The 17,792-nt window shown below is 33.5% G+C and overlaps 1 protein-coding gene across 4 annotated transcripts in view; it reads left to right on the top strand.

Annotated features, from left to right (window-relative positions):
• CNOT2 (CCR4-NOT transcription complex subunit 2) overlaps positions 1–17,792 on the top strand; it is a 105,913-nt gene that overhangs the window by 75,674 nt on the left and 12,447 nt on the right. For all 4 annotated transcript variants that reach the window (XM_037513998.2, XM_037513997.2, XM_054696233.1 and 1 more), the window contains 7 exons: positions 8,410–8,557; positions 9,262–9,444; positions 11,686–11,765; positions 14,248–14,373; positions 16,209–16,333; positions 17,292–17,412; positions 17,503–17,659. In XM_037513998.2, the coding sequence (XP_037369895.1) occupies positions 8,410–8,557; positions 9,262–9,444; positions 11,686–11,765; positions 14,248–14,373; positions 16,209–16,333; positions 17,292–17,412; positions 17,503–17,659 (940 nt within the window). The remainder of the gene's footprint in view (positions 1–8,409; positions 8,558–9,261; positions 9,445–11,685; positions 11,766–14,247; positions 14,374–16,208; positions 16,334–17,291; positions 17,413–17,502; positions 17,660–17,792) is intronic.

Genomic DNA, 17,792 nt, shown 5'->3' with positions numbered 1-17,792 from the left:
GCTAGCTTTTACCTTTCTGATAAGCCCTTCCCATGGAAATATTAATTATTTTAAAGCTACCTTTTACTTCTATAGCATAACTGCAAAGAGTTTATCTTTTAAAACACACAATTTATCACAGAGGAAAGTAGATATAGAATGAAGGGAAATTGTACTTGAGAAGGTAAGGTTATTTGATGAAAAAGAATGACAGTTATCTTACAACATAATTAGCTGTATGGATTTTTAAAATCTGACCTAATTTTTTTTAGTCCCAAATGTGAAATTGTATTGGTCTAAGATAAGAAATGGAATGGGTTTGAAATAGTTATTTTATTAATATGATAGACATTTTTTGACCTTTTAATTTTATAAGTGAGTGTGCTGATTAAGATCATACAAAGATAAATACAAAAATAAATGAGCAAAGTGGGCCTCCCCGGTGGCGCAGTGGTTGAGCGCTGGGTTGCGAAGCTGCCCACGGCCTCCGCGGCGCCGGTTCGATCCCCGGCTGCTCCCTGCCACCGGCCGGCTGCTCCCTGCCACCGGAGGAGGGTCCCACATGGCGCGTAGACCTCTCCTGCCGCCCGCTGCTCCCCTCAGCAGTGTACTTCGGTCCTTCTGCCTGCTCTGCTCCCTGCTCTGGCTCTGGTGAATTCTCTCACCCTCCCGCGCTTCTGACTGTACCCAGTGCATGTATAAACAAAACAAACAAATAAATAAAAGCATGCCTCTATAAAAAAAAAAAGTGATGATAAAAAAAAATGAGCAAAGTTATTTTCATTAGAAAAAGTATTTTAAAGTACTTATTAGTTTAAAAAAAAACCATGATAAATATTTCCTTTTGAGTTCAGCATATAAAATGGCTATATTCCTGCAGCATTGGTGAACCAGTCCTTTTATGTATGGCTCACTCTTTCAATTGACATTGTAGTATTAGACTACAGAAAAACTGAACCTTAGAGCAACTGGAACTGAAATATCTCAAGACTGGGTACAATATTTCCTTTCCAGGATACAAACTAGAAGCCTACAGTTAGTGAAAAAAGAGATTGGATTCCCAGTTTTTCTGTGTTAGAATAGATCTGAGAGGGCCAGGTAGTTTATTTAGCTATAAGTAGTCTGAACACTCACCCTGTCAGAGAGAACACCAGCTGCTGTGTGGAATAAGTTATATTGATAAAACTTGAAGAGCTCACTTTAATAAAGAATGGGGAGATAAAATAAGATGGGAGTAGATTAGTGATAATATTCTTATGGCAGCTGTTTTTAATTGTGCATTGTGTTTGAAAGTTCAATAAGAATTTGTACCATTAGAATGGATGTGTACTATCTGTTGTGTTCTTGATGACTTAGAGAGGTGAGAGGTGGAGAAGGAAAGAGTGCCTTCTCCAAAACTGAGACTCAACTGAGATTAAACAAGGGAGGGAATTCCTCTTGGACTGGATACAGAGCTGCTTAAACCTACATTTTGCCAGGTTTGAATAGAAGTGATGGGGTTTTCATAAGGGTACCCAGAAAATACTGGACTGGTGCTGTTTTGTAAGATCACAGATTCTAGTATAGTATGATTGTATCCAAATACATAAGTAACTTTTCACTCAAGGGTTCATCTGTATAAGATGCACCAGGTGAAAACTATAAAAACCAGTGAATGGAATTTTGTATTCAAGTTACCTGATATTCTTTACTTGTATGGCTTGAATATGTGCATAACTGTAAAGGTATACTTTACAGGTATATAGACCCCTGGGATCCAGAAGCTGTCTATAAGTTGGAATGAACAGGGAACCAGGAATTAATTTCTGTTGAATAGTCAGTGCATTGAAATTAAGTGGGTGTGTAGTTGTAATTACTTTTTCTTACTTACCAACAAATATAGTGTCTTGGAGGAGGAAAAGGAAAATATAATTATTGGGTGCTTTCTATGTGCTTAGTATTTTATAGTCACATAAGCTAAATAGTTGTCTGGATTAATCCGTTCATATTTGTATCAGAAATTCTCAGAGGAGTTAAGTCTCTGCCTGGGAAAGGAAATATACTTACCTTTCTGGGATCCAAACTCCTTGGTGAGAGCAGTGTCAGAGTCTCATCCTTTCAGCAGCATCCCTTAGTGTCCTGTTTTAAGAACAACTTTGTGAAGACTATTTGTTTGGTGGTATACCTGAGCAAAGGTGGGTAGTTCAGAAGTGATACTAGTGATGGTGTAGTTATCCATATGGCTCAATTTGGCAGTGTCAGGAAATTGTAGGACCATCTTACAAATGCATGAATTAATATTGAATACTCTGGGAGATGTTGCTCTCAAGAAGCACACATTGTAGTTAGGGAGATCAAGACATTTTTATATATAAAATATTAAATAACACTCTACATTGCTAGTGCATAGATCAAAAGGTTGAATGTTGAATAGTACAGGCAAACTTTTATACTCTAGAGAGAAACACATGGTAAGCTATTATGGTAAAATAAAGCTTCAAAAAAGAAGTAGAAGTGGAATTTAACAGCTACTGAGTGCCTTCTATACATAGTATAACAAGGTAGATATTGTAGATATGTTCTAGAAGACATCACTCACTCTCATGCCACCTTGGTACAGTGTAAATTCTACTGTTATGTTACTGCTCTTGCTTTTATTGCATGTCTTTCATTGCCTTTGTAACCTCAGTACTCTGTTCATGATAGGCACTCAGTAAATGTTTATTGACTATATGATAAGTAAAATACATGTAGTGTAGTAGGATAAGATACACAAGGCATAGGTGAAGTAGTACAGAATTGTCTGGGTATTTCAAAGGCAAGGCTATGTTACATGTCTTGGAGGATTTACATGAGGTTATTTTTGACATTGGCCTTCAAGAGACTATGGTAAGTTTGTTTTAGTAGGGGGAACAACATTCACAGCATGGAATAGGTTTTGGGAGTGGTTCAGCTCATCAGGGCGAAGGAAACCTACTAGGATATTGCTGGTTTCAGCCAAGAATTCTGCAGAATTCTGAAGAATAATGTATCTCATAATCTTAGATATTTTTCCAAGTTCAGGAACATAGCTATAGCAAGCATACAATAAATCTGTGAATTTTGAATTGAGAAAAGCAGTTTCAAGTACCTACCCATGAGTAACGTATTATTCCAAGATCTAAGACATTTGGGATAGTTTGGAAATAGAGCTAATATTTTTGGTGATGTGCAGGACATGAAAGAAAGAGAGGGAGCAAGGATTTTGTGTTTTTTTTTTTTTAAGGTTTGAGGCCTGCATTTCCTTGTGAATGGGTACACTAATCTATAATGGAGGAAATTTATTTTATTTATTTGGTTATTTATAACCCTCCCCTTATAATGGAGGAAATTTAGGTTGAAGATGTACAAAGTTTATGTAGGTGATTGACACAGCTGCTCCACAGCTAGATTTGCAATTCTTGCAGAGGTCAGTGAAATACTATATGGGACATTCAGCTGGTTTTAGCGTAGCAGCTTCTTACAATTCATAATTTTGAAGATAGTTAGCGCTATCCATGCTTCTTACCTCATACCCAGAAGCAAGTCTGCTCCTCCAGTGACCTCATTTCATGAAATTTATGAAATGAGGGGTTTTTTTTGCTGGGGTTTTTTTCCTGACTAAACTGGTCAGAAATTTTTTTTGCCCACCAAGCTCATCACCACTATTGAATACCTGGCTAAATATCTTTCATTGTTTATTTCATGTTCTTTCTCCTCCAGGAAACCTTTTCTGGCCCCAAGGCCATCTACTTTCATGTCTGAGTTCAATATATATATAGGGTGTGGGTGTGAGTGTGGGTGGGTGTGTGTGTGTGTAGAGGGGGAGAGAGAGAGAGAGTGTGTGTATACATATATACACACATATATATCTTTTGTAGAAAAAAGTATTCTAGGTGGACTGAAGGTTATGAGTAAAGGTGCAGAGGCAGATTGGGGGAGGGAGAAAAAAGGAAGATTTTAAGTAAAATATGTAATATGTAAAAACAGTGTGTTGGGGTGGGTGAAATATTAAGATTAGAAGATTCAGATACCAATTATGTCTTAATAAAGATGGGGAAAAATAAAATAAAGATTATCAGACACTTTGGGGTCCTGACAGAAAACATTATGGACTAAATTGGAGTTGGATTTTAATGCTGTAGGATAGTGGCTTTCATTCCTGACTCTGGAAAACTTCAGCTCTGGGAATACCTGGAGAGTTTTTAAAAATCTCACTGCCCATGAATTACTCAGATACAAAGGAAGTCATAATTCTGCATATGGGGCCCAAATATTACAGTTCCCCAAATGACACAAAAGTTAGCAACTAGTAAGAAGTAGAAAGTGATTGGTTGGGGAAAAAAAATAGAAATAGAAGTCAAGAAATTGGATCATTATTTTTATTTTTCAGTAATTGTTATTTAATGCCTGATGTTAAGTCTTCCTCTGTAATTTAATTGTATGACCTTCCATTGGTAACTTAGTTGGATGATCTCTGGAGATTTTTGTATTTCCAAAATCCTTTGATTGTAGTGAAGGAAATTGCATAGTGAAATAATGTTACAGGGAAGATTAACCAGCAAGTACAGGACAGATTGGAGGTAAGATGATTTATTCTTTGTTGGTGTGGGCAGGATAGTGAATTCCTAGGGGAAACTAGTTGCTTTGGGAATGAAAAGGGGGACACTTTAAACACTGTTGCATCAGTTAAAGATTTTCTTTCTTAGAAAAGATTTTAGGAGATTTAAGTATGAGTATTCAGGGATTTGGTTGCTGTGATTAAATTTTTTCTTAAAATTTTCTTATTAATACTTATATTTACTGAAAGATTGAAGGGCATATTTTGCCACAGGTGTTTAAAGAATGTGCTATTAAATCAGTTGTGTGGTGGAAATAATTCATTAAAGCATTTCTTTGCATTTTCCAATATATTGGAAATCTTTTCCTATGATTGTTTCTAATTATACTAGTGAAGAATAAAGTTCTCGGGCCTCCCTGGTGGCGCAGCGGTTGAGCGCTGGGTTGCGAAGCTGCCCGCAGCCTCTGCAGCGCCGGTTCAATCCCCGGCTGCTCCCCGGCCACTGGAGGATCCCCGGCTGCTCCCCGGCCACTGGCGGAGGATCCCGCATGGTGCGCAGACCTCTCCTGCCGCCCACTGCTCCCCTCAGCAGTGTACTTCGGTCCTTCTGCCTGCTCTGCTCCCCGCTCTGGCTCTGGTGAATTCTCGCACCTTCCTGTGCTTCTGACTGTACCCAGTGCTTGTATAAATAAATAAATGATTCTTTAAAAAAAAATAAAAAGAATAAATTTCTCCTTCTGATCCTATGCAATTGTACTAGTTTGATTAAAATAACACATTTAATGACTCCAGTGTATTTTGTTTTCTGAAGAATAAATCTGCATATTTTCCTATTCAGTAATAATCTTTATGTTCTAAAAGAATTAGTTTGTAAATTACATTTAAAATAACTTGATGATTATTATTAAGTATTCCGAGGCCAGTCATCCACTTCGAAATTCATGTACTACTCTCCAATCTTGTCTTTCAATACCTACTATTTTAACAAAGTGCAACTCAAATCTTCTGAATTTATTAGCTGTTTTTATGAAGTAAATAATGTTGAAGGAAAATAAATACAAAACCTTTGTTCTTCATGCTGTCTTCCTCTACTCTCTGGACTGTAATTAGTTCAAATATGCCAATCCGTAATTGACCAAATAAATAGCCTTCCTTGTTCTTGTTTTCTTCTCCAAAAATTTTTGTGCCAATATTCAGAGAATCTCCAATTTCTAAAGTATTTCTGAAATTACAATTTTTTTGTAAGATAGCACAGTATTATGTGTTATATATATATATATGTTTATGAAGTAAATGTCTTGCAATGAGTCTTTTGTAGTATTTATAGATTATTAGAAAGGAGCCAAAGATACAAGATTTTTGGAAATGTTTGTCTATAATGGTGAAGATGTAGAAAGAGTGCAGAGGAAAGGGAAAATAGATCTAGAAGAATAAAAACTTGACAATATAGAGAAAGAGAAAGAAAATGGAAGAGAACAAGAGGTGGAGGTTTAAGAAAAGTGAAGAAAAGTAAACATCTTCGAAAGAGAAATAGCGAGAAAGAAAATAGAATAAAGAATTGTTATAATTCAGTAGGCACTCACATGGGTACTAATTGTTATGTTGGAGTCCCATTGTGCTACTGTTAAGACACTAGAAGTTAAGAGATCTAAAGTCTAGTCTTGTTTCTTTATATATCACCTTGGAAAAATCAGTTAACTTATCTGAGACACAGATTCCTCATCTGTAAAATGCAAACATTGAATTAGGTGATCTTTAAGATCCTTTTCAACTCAAATTGTGTAGTATTTCTTGGTGGTCAGTAATGATAAGAAACACATTTCTGTGGAGAAATTTGCAGTTATAGCTTACTTTAGGACAGCGTGTTTTGGGAGAAGGACGGATGTAAGCTCCCTTGGGTTAGATCCATTTTTGTCTGTTTTTCACTACTGTGTTCCCAGCAGCTAGCACAGTGCTTTAACACATAGTAGGCACTCAGTAAATGATTGTTGAATGAGTGTTGTTAAAAGTGTCACTTTGGTCGTTTATTAGGGGAGCACCTAGATGGCCTGTAGAAAAAGAGAGAAGGAAAAAACAGATTTCTTCTGAAGAAATCTTAAAAATGAGCTGATACATAATCTCTTGTTCTTCCTTATTTTGTCCCACATTCAATGAAAGTGGCCACAGCTAAGGGGCAAGCTCATGGTCACAATACTTGTAATAACTAGAATATACATTAATGTTGTGTCAAAACATGACAACATATAGTCTATGCCAGTTCCCTTTGAGTGACTTAAAGAAAAGCGGAACCAAGCTCAGATCTTTATGAAAAATGAAGAGTACACTTGGAATATAGTAGCTATCTAAATTTCAACTGGGTTCCTTGGCTTTATTCAATTGAGAAGGAAATCTAGACTGAGTAGTGAGTATGCTAGATTGTAGTAGTTACATATCAGTGTACTCTTTGTGATTCACTGGTATCCCTAGGTTTGAAGGTATTACAATGACATGCCAAAAGGTAAATTTTGCAAAGATATGTAAAGGAAAACATACATAGCACTTACAGTACTACAATGTTTTGAAAGTTACAGTTTCAAAGTTTTCAGGTGTTTGAAATTCTTGGATCCAAAATTAGACCCAAAAGCAGGGGAAATGTCACCATAAATTCCTAGCTCAAGTCATCTACTTTTTCATTAGCTCTCCATGTTCTCACTTTTATTTAATCTCTAATTCAGAATAAATTTGGTTGACTGATGTGCCATTCTACAGCAGATGATAAAGTGCTAGAAGTTGCGGGTTAGAAAACTGAAGGCATATGCTCTGCTCCCCGCTCTGGCTCTGGTGAATCCTCTCACCCTCCCGCGCTTCTGACTGTACCCAGTGCATGTATAAACCAAAAACAAACAAATAAATAAATAAATAAAACATGCTTCTATTAAAAAAAAATAAAATAAAATAAAAAAAAAAAGAAAACTGAAGGCATAGAGACATTCATAGGCAGATAGAATGATAATATAAGTGACAACTGAACATCCTTACTTTGAGGATAAAAGGGGGGGAAAAGAAATATCTAGAACACTAGCTATCTACGACAATTATTCTGGATCATCTAAAATATAGTAGTTTATTGTTTTATGCTATATTTGTTAGTAATTAAAAGCAAAAAGTATGTCAAATTTTTGAAGTAAGTTAATCCCTGTGGTTAATTTTTTTTTAATTGCTTTGTGTCAGAATGGTATATCTCAGTAGTCTAAAAAAATGCATCTATTGAAACACATCTATCCCTTTATGTGACCCCAGGAGTACGAGACAAATAGAGGGTCATTGTACTTTGAAATCCTTTTAAATATTTGAAATGTTTGTCTTTTAGATCTACATCAGGTTGAGTTTTTAGTACTTGCTGACATTTTATGTTAGATTTATAAATATTAATGTTGAGGTTTATGAATGTATAAATAGTAATAAAGAGATTTTTCTCTTAACTATTTTAAAAAAGGATCATATAAAAATTAGAGCTATTTCAGTAAAACAGGGTTAAATGTCTGTGTACCTCAGTTAAGATTTAAAACATAAAAATACAAGATTATAAATTTAGATAATATTTATACAATGATTTTATTGAAATAATTCATCTAACTTTTTATAGTCATTGACAGTGTAAAACAAATATGAAGATAGAAATAGGAAGGTGATACTCATAATATTAAATTTCAGACTAATGTATGTTTTTGTTAAAATCAGTATTCCCTTTGAAGTGAATTGAATATATCTCTAAAATTTTTATATTAAAAATCAGGTCATTTAAAACTGTTTTAAATTGCCAGTTCCAGAAGATGGATAACAATTTCATTCCTGATGGCAATGAATTTCCTTCTTCTAAATTTTTTTAATAGGTGCACTAGGCCTTCCAATGAGGGGGATGAGCAACAATACCCCTCAGTTAAATCGCAGCTTATCACAAGGCACTCAGTTACCGAGCCACGTCACGCCAACAACAGGGGTACCAACAATGTCACTTCACACGCCTCCATCTCCAAGCAGGTATTTATTGATGGACCAGAATATTTTCAGAATGTATCGTTGTAGAATAAGCAGACTTTTTAGTTTTTCAATAAGGTAATTATTTGATTTTTCTGGTTCAGTGCCTTTCACTGAGGAAAAGAAAGTTACGCCCTATGCTTATTTCATTGCAAACTGATAAGTATAGTGCAAGACATGTTTATCCTGCAGCTAGTACTGGTTGTCAGCTGGGTGGGTATGAAGGGTTAATCACCACATGGGGATCTCTTTGAAAGCCAGCTCCTTCTTCAAGGGAGGGTGTGCAATGTAAAATTACTCCTCAGGTATTTGTGATCATTGCTCTCTTACCCACACATCCATTGCTTTAGCAGAGTAAAAGAAAACAGATTATATAAATGATGCATATTAATAGGAAGATACAATGACATACATTTGGAATGAGAATATAAATACATGTATGAAATTTGTATTTTTCATCCAGTCACATTATTTCTTTCATCTTAGATATCACCTTTATATTAGTCTCACTGTAATTTGCCCTTTCTTGTTGATTTAATTTTTCTTTTCAAAGAACTAGAATGACTAAGCAAAAGAAGTACATAAATAACCATGCAATTTGAAAATATACTTGAGCAATTTCTAAGATTAGACCAATTGATTATTTATAGAGAATTTTAATGAGTGATTATAGAGAGCTTATTTAGTATAATGGACTTCTCTTTCAGGGGTATTTTGCCTATGAATCCTAGGAATATGATGAACCACTCCCAGGTTGGTCAGGGCATTGGAATTCCTAGCAGGACAAATAGCATGAGCAGTTCAGGGTTAGGTAGCCCCAACAGAAGCTCGCCAAGCATAATATGTATGCCAAAGCAGCAGCCTTCTCGACAGCCTTTTACTGTGAACAGGTAAGATGCTTATTGATACTGTGTATAATTGTCTTTTTTGGGTATTGTAAAATTTACTTTTTCATATTCAGCACTCTGTTTCTTGAGTCTTAGCTTCTTCTGTTTCATAAGCGTGTTTCATCATATAATTACAACCAAAGATTTTCTGTTTCACATCACAACTTGAACATCCCTAAACTAAAGATTCGTTTTTTGGAAAACCATTTCGATTTTTAAAAGCATATCAAAGCTTTTCATTGTTCTTAGAAAAGGATTGTTGTTATGATGCCATCAGGCAGAATTTTGTTAGTATGTCTTGCCTCTTATATTAAGTGAGGTTGGTCACCTGTGTGGTAAGATTTCCAGACTTAGTAGGACTGGAGACGTTTGATTATTACTGCCGTTACTTCTCTTATGGTTAGGTACCTTTTCAGCCAAAATTGAGTTTTGTGCTTTGGAGATTTAACGACTAAAATCCAAATACATCTACAGTGTTTGAAGAGTGATATATCCTAGGATTTAAAACAAAATTAACTGTTGTGCTTTTTCACTCCTTTTGTACTCCATTGCATACACTGCTATGCAAATAATAGCAATATGAAGATACATATCTACTTCTTTAGAATTTTTAAGCAGTTTAGGTATTTTATGAGATTTATCTACAATAAAGACTTTCTTATTAAAATCTTAAGCTTTTTTGCCAATTTTTTTTTTTCTAATGGGGAACTTTGGGAGAAAAGGGACCTTGATCTAGTTACTATCAAACCTGTTTAAATTACTTTCTTCTATGTAGTACTTGTAATATCTGATTAAAATGGGCTGTTAGCACATTTCTTCATCTCATTAACTCCTATTCTTTTGTTTAGATTTATGAGCATATCTTTTATAATTCTACCGCTTTTTAAATTTTTTTAAATGTTGTTTGTAAAGGGTCATCAAAATTCTCATCTCCTTGATAACTTCTTAATCATATAATACTTCTTGGGCTTTATCACAGTTTTTCTGCATTCTTCTAGTATTGTTCATTGAATGTATATTAAAAATTTTGCCTTTCCATGTTTTTCAAATTTTAATTGTTTTTGAAAAATACTTTGCTTATAAATTGTCAATGAAACACAGGTTTCTAAATTCCTGCTTATTATTGTTGACAAGTTGTATTATAAAATGTTTTCATATCTTAGCATTTCTTTAATGTTTGAGGGTACACCTATATCACCAGCAATTCCAACATGCTATTAATAAGCAAAAGTTTCCCTTGGCTTTCCTATTCTTCTTTAGAGTATTGTTGTTTCACTGGCTACATATTTTATGAAAATATTGTTTGACCATAGTTAGTTAACAGATATAGGTATAAATCCCTATTTTCAGTTTTATCCTACTCATAAAACTGATAACACTTTTATCAAATTATTTGATGTTAAAGATGTACACTTTAATTGTAGAGTTGAAATTAACAGTTCTTTTTGATTTTCTTAATTACTCCTGGTCTTTTTAAAGTTCAGTCCTAGTACCCGCCCCCACCCCTGTTTAGGCTTGTGCACAAAAAGGGGGGTGGGGAATTCAGTACTAATTGTGCATTAATTTAATCGAGGGCACTGAACAGAGATTTTTTTTTTCTTTTAACTAGCTGAAAGATTGTGTTTAGATAGGAATATGCTTTGGAACACTTAATTCATTTAATTTAGCATCATTTAAAGAAAAGAACCATTTAATTCAGGTTAACTAAATATTGAGGGTCTATTGTATCCTCCTGATTTTAAAGGTAGAAGATGCAAAGATGAGTATGACATGGACTTCATCCATGAAGAGTTTATATTCTAGTAGGGATAGTCACATTCTGCATAAAAAATTATTTGTGAAAAGAATAATAGCACACTGCACCATTAGTCAAGGCAAAACAAATATTCAAGAAGACTAGTCTTTCACTAAACTGTGTGTTTTGAAGTTAGTTACTTCTTCCAGTATATTCAGTAGTAAGTTGGCTCTCCAAGTACAGAAGAGGTACCCTTAATCTTATATATACATTCTTTGATTTTGTTTTTTTAATTAATCTGTTTAAGATGTTTTGGTTCTCAGTTGCTCATGGAAGGACTTTTAAGGGAGTTTTTTTTTTTATGAAAATAAAGATTAAAATTAAAATTAGTACTTGTTTTTAAACATTGCTGTTTTGTATGAGAAGATCAAAAGTATACACTTTTGTTTTTCTTCATCTGTAAGTTAGTGTTCTTACTGTATATCTAAAATTATTTTCTATGTACCCAGTATGTCTGGATTTGGAATGAACAGGAATCAGGCATTTGGAATGAATAACTCCTTATCAAGTAACATTTTTAATGGAACAGGTAAGCTTATTCTGGAGCTAGCACCCTATTAAAAATACAGTAGAGCTTTAAAATATAAAGCAATTCAACCTACTGGTCTTAAAATATAGAAATTTTTTTTATGTTAAATGGTAGAATTTGATTTAGTGAAAATTTGAGAGGAGTAGGACTAATTTGGTGAATAGTTGAAAGATATTTAAATATTTTTTGCATTTGGCAAGGTAATGGCATGGTGTTAAAACATCAAGATCATTTCCTTTAACAAGTACAGAGAGGCTAAATATTACCTTAATCTGTATTTATGCCTCAATCTTTTTGCTTCAAGAGCTTTTCCTATCTCAGTCCTCTCACTGTGAGAACTACATTCTAAAGGAGGTTAGTTGGTATAACATTCTGACTATAAAGACCCAGATTGAAGAAATCTTTAAATTTATATGGAATATTTCCCATTTTTTCTTACTAGTTTGAAATTGATTTTGGCGTTAACCTGTATGAATTTTTCATCCAGATTTTATGTGTAAAATTCAAGTTTTAACACGGACTACCAATTTTGATACTGACAATAGAGTCCTTGCCATCTGTTGGTTTATTTCTTTTTTCAACTGCTTCAGACAGAAGAGAACAGGAAGCTTTGTTGCTATTCTGCTTCTCTCCAGGCCCTTTTTGAAAAATGAAATAAAGGATTTTTGATCATAGGAACAAAAATGAGTAAGATTGTTGAGAGAGAAATATACGTAGAGGGAGTGGAAAGTGAAAGAACGAACAGCAATATGAAGCATATGTAGAAGCAGAAGAGAAGATTTAATAATAAAGTGTTATTTGTGGCTCTGGGCTTTTAATTTTTAAATGTTAATATGTATTTAGTAGTGTAGAGTGATGAGATTCTGAAATTCTAAATTTCAGCATTTGAAAATTACAGTTTTGTGATCAAGAAGTTAAAATAAACTGAATACTATATTCCATTGTTTCTACAAAACACATTTTCCATGTTTTATTTCTGAAATTAGGCTGCATATCTTAATTGGCAAGTTGTTTTCCTAAATGGGACATAAAATAACAGTGAGTTTGACAATGCCAGCTTATATTTTCATTTAGTTTATACATATCCATAAACTCAGAATTATTTTTCATTCATTTTTAACTAAGTATATTTTATACTAGGAAAATTTGTTCCTAGGTCTCTTCATAAAAATATAAATGTGGAGATTTTGTCAACTTTTAGGGAAAAATATATTCTCAAATATTATATGACAATTTAAAATTCCATCATAGAGGACTCTGAACATGTGTTTTAATACATATATTCAGTTTATAATTATAATCAAATAATTTGAATTACTTTGTAAATTAAACCACTGAATTGTTAATTTCTATTTTACTGTCTTGTTTATATCATAATAGTTTAATTCAAAATTCATAAACCAATGTTTTTAAACAATGAATATTAGTAATTTTATCTTTTACACTTCAGTTGTCACCTGACTTGGAATGTTAATAGAGTGTATTGTTTTTCTATCAACATGTTAATAAGTTTCTTTTTGAGATTCTTCCCATTGTGAAACTTCAAACAGAGGAAAAACTAACTGTAAAAAAAAAGTAAAATAAATTGAAAAGTTGTAAAACACTAGATGAAACAAAGATTAAAAAAATTAGTATAGGCTAAAAGTAAGGTAGAAAATGAAGTTCTTCGAAATTTAAGAATACAAGTTGTGAGAATAATAGAATAATAAAAGTTGAGAAGAAATCAATAGAATGATTAAAATAGGCAAAGTTGAAAACAGGATTATTTTTAACTTTTAAAAGGAAGCAAGCTTACCTTTTAAATTTAAAATAAACAAAAATAAATTGTGTTTAATAAATACTTATTGAGCGCCTACTATGTAATAGGTAATATAGACTTTTGGGCTTTGTATCACATTCCCATACTTAACAATTTGCCAGACATGGGAACCACATGTATACCCTACCTATTCTGTCCTACTTACCCCCCTCAATTACAAAACACGGAAAGAAATATAAAATGCATGCATGCACATGTACATATTTGTATGTGGGGCTAATAAACCATAGGATAGCAGGTTTTAGGGCTCTTTTTCCTGTTCCTCAGCTACACAACAGAAGCTCCAAGCATTCCATATAGATCTTGTGTTTTGATACAGGGAAAAGAACAGCTACCTTACAACAATCTCCCTCTTGTTAACTATTAGTTATAACTTTAAATTACCATCTTTCACAGGGGATGTAATAAACCATCTTACTCCTAAGTCTGTAGTGTTTAGAATTTTGGATTTTTATTATATTGGTTACATATTGCTTTGCTGAACTGTTCATAAAATTCTTTCACATGAAGTAAATCCACAAGAATTTATCAAGTACTTACACATATACCTACTACTGTGCTTTGCATTATGAACTGTCATTTCAACTTACATCATGGTTGGTCTATATGATCTCTTTAAAATATTTGTAGAATCAATAACTCGTATGCTTTCTTATTATTTAGATGGAAGTGAAAATGTGACAGGATTGGACCTTTCAGATTTTCCAGCATTAGCAGACCGAAACAGAAGGGAAGGAAGTGGTAACCCAACTCCATTAATAAACCCCTTGGCTGGAAGAGCTCCTTATGGTAATTAAGCTATATAATGATGACCATCAGAAACTTTCCATTTCCAGATATAACATAATGCATGTGTGTGCATTCATGTGTGTGTGTTTTCTAATCAGATAGGTATAATTTTGTCAGTTAATAATATGCAAAGTGATTTTTTTTTTCTCCCAGAATACCATGATAACAAAATTAAGTGAGAAATTTTACTTTGCACAGAAACCTCAAAAGGAGGTCTTCCGTGGTATGCAGAAGTTTTTGTTTTTTGGTTTTTTTTTTGGGGGGGGGGCTATCTCTGCTTTAATACACCTTAAGTGGGTATTTTTTGTTCTGCCATTTCTTCTCAATTTATCACACATTTTGATAAAAGAACACATTCCTAGGGGTTAATAATGACTGACTATACAGTGAAGGGTTTTTTTGTTTTTTTTTTAAGTAAACTTCCATACTGACATTTGAGTTAGATAATTCCTTGTGAATTGCGGGGGTTGTGGGGGTATGGGGAGGTGTTGTCTGAGCATTATAGAATGTTGAGCAACATCCGATGTTTAACAGCCTCTGCCTGCTAGAGGTCAGTAGTACTCCCTATCCTACTCCCCCGCTCCCCTTGTGACAACCACAAATGATTCTGAACATTGGCCTTTTTTTCCATCAGAGGAAAAAAAATTACCTTGTGCTGAGAACCACTGCTTGTGGGTGGTGCATAGTTCATGTAGACTTTTGGTTACCATTAATACTTTTGTTCACTATCTTTAATAACTAAGAGATTTGGCTAATAGAGCCTAAGTGAAAAGATAGGGGCAGCATGAAATGCATGCAGTAACAATTTAGAAATGAAAATTATGTAACAGCAATGTAGCCTAGCTATATTTTAATTTTTTTATCCTTTGCACTTAGTTGTTTCCTGTTAGGAGAATTAGTCGAGACCAATAGTAGAAACAATGCGCATAGAAGAATCATCTCACCCTTTATCTAAAATAACTTTTTCCCATTTTCAACCAAGAAGGACTTTCCATGGCTTTCAGAATGTGAATACTAATAATAATATATGAAAAGGGAAAAATTTATTACTCATGTACTAAAATTTCCAAATCAGTCTTCCAAAAATAATAAAAAATGATCTGCCCTGGAAGTTGAGTACCTAGCTACTTGATTCTCAGTTCAGACTCTAATGTTGTTAACCTTTCCTCATAGGTCCATTTTTTCATCCCTTTAATCATTCCCGTTGCTCTCCTTGGACCATCTCTAGTTTCTCCATATCGTACTTGAATTGTGGAGCCCCAAACTGGATATTGTTCTCCAATAAGGGCCTGACTAATGCCAAGTATAGTGGGAGAATTACTTCCCAGTTCTTGCATGTCTTACATCTATTACATGGAGTCCAAGAAAATCAGAAATAATATGGAGTTGTTTTATAATTGATTGCAATTTGCTCACTCTGTAAGTCACTTTCAAGTAGAATACTGACATGTTCTTTTAAAATTTATTTTGTTCATTTGTATTTGACAATTAACTAGTATTTATTTATATTAGCTGGTCAAATATTAAATCAAGTTTTAAACCAAAAATGTTAATTTTTACCAATGTCAAATTATATTTTAAAGCATCTATGTATGACATTAGATTAGCATTGTAGGATTACCACTTATTTCCCTTGTATTATTTTGCATATTGAGTTATTAATCAGCATGTAAAATTTAGTTCTTCATAGTCATCCTGAATACTAATTTTTGAAGTGTGCTTTCATAGCATAATAAGAAAAACCTTTTGGTGTCTTGTAAGAAAAGTTAACTATAGTTTGTAGCAAAACATCATAAATATCAATTACAATTCTCTGGATTATTTTCATTACGTAGTTGGAATGGTAACAAAACCAGCAAATGAGCAATCCCAGGACTTCTCAATACACAACGAAGATTTTCCAGCATTACCTGGTTCCAGTTACAAAGATCCAACATCAAGTAATGATGACAGTAAATCTGTAAGTAACTGAAAATTACGTATGTGAGTGATGTAGTTTTTCCCTTCAGATTTCTCTTATATTAACAGTTTTATAGACGTATTAAGGATTTACTAAATTCTATTAGAAAATTGTTTATCTTGAATATCTTGTAATAATCTAACTTCTGAAGAATGTGGAAAACCTTTATAACGTAGAAGATAGCCTATTTTTTTCCTATTTCATATAGGTTTGCAAATTTCTGTTGAACTTCTCAGAGATAATTTAGACTTTTATTGTAGTCCCTGTCAGCTGGATCCCATGAAGTTTGATATTATAGCCTTCTAAGGAGCTGTGTTTTTCTTGAGTAAGTTTTCTCCTTGAAGAATCTTTATACACATTTTTATTCCTGTGTTGATTCAGCCAACTCAGCTTCCTCTTTCTGCCTTAACGAATGTATTTATTTCTTCCACATTTCACTGAAAATAACTTTTTGTGTGTGTGATGAGATTTTGTATATTGTTAAAATAATTGATGAAGAAGATTATTGGGTAAGAATTAAATTTGAATTTTAAAAGTTCACATATTCTAACTCACCTTGGAGGTTTTTATGAAGCTATTTTAGGTAATGTACTGTATTTAGTTTCTCTTCCAAATAAAAGTATTGAGAAGTGGTCAAACTTTCAGTGTATCTCAAAGCATAAAGTCCTGGGAAAGAAAGAGACCCACAGACAAATTTTTTTTTTTCCTGTTACTGAAGACTGAGCTAGATAAAAGCATATACCATACATTTCTTGTCCTTTAAATATTCGAATGTGAGTAATACAGGATTTATTTGTATGCTATGGGAGAGTTGTGGAATCAAAAATTTCATGTAGAACTTAAACAGGTAATACTTTACTATCAATTCAAATAAAATAATTAAAAGGTACTAATATGTGAACTTGAATTTTTTACACTTAACAAGTATTAATGTCACATTTAATCTTTTTCATGTTAGAATTTGAATACATCTGGCAAGACAACTTCAAGTACAGATGGACCCAAATTCCCCGGAGATAAAAGTTCAACAACACAAAATAATAACCAGCAGAAGAAAGGGATCCAGGTGTTACCTGATGGTGGGACTTTATGACTATGTAAAACATGTTGTAAAATGTATTTTCTTTACTTTTTCCGCAAAGATAAAAATGACTTTGTCCTTTATCCAGGTCGGGTTACTAACATTCCTCAAGGGATGGTGACGGACCAATTTGGGATGATTGGCCTATTAACATTTATCAGAGCAGCAGAGACAGACCCAGGAATGGTACATCTTGCATTAGGAAGTGATTTAACAACATTAGGCCTCAATCTGAATTCTCCTGAGTAAGTATTTTTCTTTCCTTCCAAATTTGTGTATAATACCTACCAGTTTTTAATTTCATGTTTTCAATTTGTGTCACCATTCATTGTTACTGTTACCTACTGATTCTTTGAATTATTTCTCGTGTTAGCTCTT

The sequence above is a fragment of the Talpa occidentalis genome, unplaced genomic scaffold, assembly GCF_014898055.3.
Source record: "Talpa occidentalis isolate TD23 unplaced genomic scaffold, MPIMG_talOcc4v2.1 talOcc4.16, whole genome shotgun sequence".
Classification (NCBI taxonomy): Eukaryota; Metazoa; Chordata; class Mammalia; order Eulipotyphla; family Talpidae; genus Talpa; species Talpa occidentalis.
Note: the sequence above shows the minus strand (reverse complement) of the source record. Positions and strands in the feature narration are given on the sequence as shown.